At 31.3% G+C, this 4,141-nt stretch overlaps 1 protein-coding gene across 1 annotated transcript; it reads right to left on the reverse strand.

The window, feature by feature from the left end:
• Positions 1-728: 728 nt before the first annotated feature.
• Positions 729-3,905, reverse strand: LOC114168754 (cyanogenic beta-glucosidase-like). Its single transcript, XM_028053673.2, has 13 exons — positions 3,712-3,905; positions 3,494-3,563; positions 3,341-3,399; positions 2,970-3,045; positions 2,783-2,860; positions 2,611-2,698; positions 2,278-2,533; positions 2,079-2,194; positions 1,770-1,987; positions 1,642-1,673; positions 1,462-1,564; positions 1,238-1,346; positions 729-1,157 (listed from the first exon to the last, which is right to left on the reverse strand). Exons 1-13 carry the CDS (start codon positions 3,871-3,873, stop codon positions 965-967), a joined length of 1,560 nt encoding a protein of 519 aa, XP_027909474.2. The 5' UTR covers positions 3,874-3,905; the 3' UTR covers positions 729-964.
• Positions 3,906-4,141: the final 236 nt, after the last annotated feature.

Below are 4,141 nucleotides of genomic sequence, written 5' to 3' on the forward strand. Positions count from 1 at the left end.
TATACATATTTAATTAATTGAAGAATTAGTTAATAAAAAAACACTTGCAAAGAAAAAAATTATTTTGTTTAAAATATATCAGTAACATATAATATTCACATTAATATGATCGGCTGCTTTTATTAATATTTTAAATTGATGTTAATGGTGTTATAAATAAAATTGAGACATCCATGAATGTTTTAAGCTGCGGGGAATCGATATCGTCGTTCGTGTATTGTCCTAATCCTGAGTCAGCAGTGACTTTGAAAAGAAAAATATTAGACGGTGATCTAGTATTGCTATAATTATCTACTCGTGACATGTAATTATTTGTAAAATGTAATAAAACTAATCAAAGACTATAAATGAGTACTCGTTCAAAGTAATGAATAATTTCTCTAAACTTGACATCTGAACTAGCCAATGAATGATCGACTTTTGCTTTAAGTTAGGGTTCAGACGTTAATTATAATATTTATAAACTGAGTTAGATTCTGCTGTCAAGAACATTATGGACCATCAAACTTTTGTTTAATAAAAATATAGTTACAAAAATTGCCATAGAATACGGATAAGAATATTATTTGAATAAATCTCCCTCACCGACACTAAGGGATAAGAATAACCTATGTTCCCAACATTCTTCTACGTTGGTGTCATTATTAACTATCATATGTTGGTGTCATTAAGTTTTTTTTTTTTTTCTCTTACGGGTTCTACAACATATGCAGCAATATCATGATGTATTTAAATAAAAAAAACTTTTTATTGATTACAACTTCAACAATATATACATTTATAAGAATTACAACTTCAAAAGAAACTACCCAAGAATAAAACAATCCTAGCAATTTCATATTTACAATATAATATACATTTATAAGAATTTCAACTTCATAAGAAACTACCCAAGAATAAAACAATCCTAGCAATTTCATATTTACAATATATAAATGTGAAAGAATTTTTAATAGTAATTGAATTACATGGAATCACGAAGATTGGTTTCTATTTTGAGAAAATCCTTGAACCACAGCGCAGAAAGCTTTGAGTATCTTTTGAAACCATTCTTGTAGTCAACAAAGTTCATTCCAAATCGCATGACGTAACCTGATTCCCATTCAAAATTATCCAAAAGAGACCAAGCAAAATACCCTTTCACATTCACACCATTCCTGTAATATATCAAACGAAACAATTACAAAAATTCATTCTTCAACTCATCTTTAAATAGGTCAACAAAAATGTTACTTACTTAATTGCATCAAGAAGATAATAGAAATGACGATAATGATAGTCGATTCTATAAACATCCAAGAGAGATTCTTCAAGTGATAATGATGGATCATCATATTCATTTACACCTGCATGAAAATGTAAACCATGTCACTATTTTTATTTTTTTCATCATTTTCTCTTCATATTGTTTACAACTACAACATTCAAATGGAAATAAATGTGAGAATCAAAGTTATATACCATTTTCAGTAATATAAATTAAAGGATTGTTGTATTTCTCTTTAGTGTATAGCAAAACTTCACGAAACCCTTTTGGATAAACGTACAACCAATCCGAACCAACCTGCATAATTACGAAGCATAATTAAGAAAAACATTCTAAATTTTAAAGCATTTACAATTTGGTCATAAGAAGATTACATTTTCACCAATGAGTTTTCCGTCACGGACAACTGCAACAACAAAAACAAAAAAACATGTAAAAATTACCTATGAAGATCAGAATCAACATAAAATAAATATAAGTTAATAAAGAAGAGACTTCTTACATGAATAGTTTACGAGGGGATCTGTCATATAACTGCCTCTGCCATTTCTTAATTCTGGTGCATCGGAGACATAACTCGCAGTGTAGTAGTTTATGCCAATAAAATCAAATGAATTAATAAGCAATCTAGATTGATCCTTTGTAAACTTTGGTAATCGTGATTTCACCAAAGAACGCATGCTTTCTGGATAATCTCCTCTTGTCAGTGGATCCATAAACCTGCGGCGGAACAAATGAATGAAATAAATAAAACATTACATAGTGATTTCTTTCGTATAGATAATAAAAGTATAAGAATGTTTTAGCACACCATCCAAACAAGAAGTCCATAGCTCGTTCAGCAGCCTTTCGATCACGTTTGGTATCTGAGAGTGGCTCGTACCAAGTTGAATACAGTGTTATGCCTATTACACCATTCTGAAATCTCTGCATCCATAAAACATATTCAAAAACATGTTCCACTGTAACAAACATAACAAGTACGAGGTTGCCGTTAAATAGAAACAGACCTGGTACTTAGTCTTGTAGACATTAACAGCAGCAGCATGAGCAAGAAGTAGGTGGTGTGTAGCCAAATAGGGTTCTGTCCCAGAATCACCACCATTGCATTCAGCATTCAACCAAGATGAACATCGACCAGGAGCCTTAACCCCTAATGCATAACCCTTGTCGCTGAAAGTCCATGGCTCATTCAAAGTTATCCACTTTTTTACTCTATCTCCGAATTCCCTGAAGCAAAGCTCTGCATAGTCCTGGAAATCTTTCCTGTAATAAAAAACGTGTAATTTTAGAAACGTTCCTTAAACATCTCAGCAAAACATTAATTAAATTGCAGAACTTACACAATGCGAGGACTTAAGAAGCCACCATATTCATCTTCTAAGGATTGAGGAACATCCCAATGAAAAATCGTCACATAGGGTTCCAAACCTGAAATTATTTTAATATATACATTATGATTAATATATATATAAAGCATAATAAAAATATCCATAATAAAGTTTTTATTCTGACCATTTGCCAGTAGCTCATTGATAAGGTTGTTGTAATAGTCAATTCCTTCTCGGTTTATACCTCCACTCAGCTTTCCATCTGTGGATATATATGCAGTTTATGTAAATAAATAAATAAATCATTATACAATGAAACACATAACAAGTAAATTCAGTATAAAATAATCATTGGTCTATATTTGACTTACTCGGAAGAATTCTTGACCAAGATATGGAAAATCTGTAAGCATCCAAATTCATACCCTTCATAATCTGAACATCTTCCTGAGACATATGATGCAACAAATCATGTTTATTTGAAAGCGATCGATGGGAAAAAAAATAAAACAACAATTCTTTTCATTTTTTATCATTTCTTTCTTAGTTGAGCTTTCCAAGGATCTAATCTAAGTAATAAATAATCAATTAATTTAGTTAGAATGTTCCAAAGACATTATCTACATTTTGATAAGAAATGAAATTTAAAAAAGCAACACTGTGTTTCATATTCTATTATGCAAATATCTGATTAATGTTGATAAATTACATCAAAGAAACAAAAACTTTGAATCAGAAATACCTTGTAGCGATGATAGGAATCGACTGCAACATCTCCATTGCTTCTGTCTTCTATCTTTTCTGCATGTTTAATTACCATATATCAATAATTCTATAAATTTTTGTAAAAGATCTTCGGTATAAGAGAAAACCAGAGACATATATATTTATTAACCTGGATATTTGTGAGTGAAGGTATCCCAAATGCTTGGTCCTCTACCACCTTCATTCGCTGCACCTTCATACTGCATACATACAAATACATAATCATGTGAACCGAAAACCACAACATAAAGCTGATAGAAAGAACTAAAACATTTGAACATGCAACGTGAAGGTGTTTCATATGGAGTTGAACATTGACAAAACATAGTTATCGTTGTATGAGTGTACCTGGTACGCTGAGGATGCTGTACCAAAGATGAAACCACTTGGGAAACTGTTGCGATTCAACAAATCTATCTGTGGGGTAAGGGCAAAGCTTTCTGTGACAGTAATCAATGAAGAGAGTAGAACAATGAGAGGTAGCAGCAGTACGTATTCTTTGTATGCCATTTTTGCTTGGTTGTGTTTGATTTTTCTCACCAAATGCGTTCCTTTTATAGACGAAAACCTTTATCTACTCTCAGATTATTCTTTCTAAAAATATTCAAACATTTCTTGCTTTTTCCATCCCAAAGAAAGTTAAATCAAAAAGCGATGTTTTTCTAAGGGTATGATGTGCGTGGTCATTGGTCAGAAAAAGATTACCAATTTTGATAAACTTTACTATTACACGTAAACTAACATGATAATCGTAAGTATGCTCGGAAACACGTATATC

This window comes from Vigna unguiculata, chromosome 11, assembly GCF_037176805.1.
Source record: "Vigna unguiculata cultivar grain cowpea cultivar isolate G323 ecotype 2 chromosome 11, ASM3717680v1, whole genome shotgun sequence".
Taxonomy (NCBI): Eukaryota; Viridiplantae; Streptophyta; class Magnoliopsida; order Fabales; family Fabaceae; genus Vigna; species Vigna unguiculata.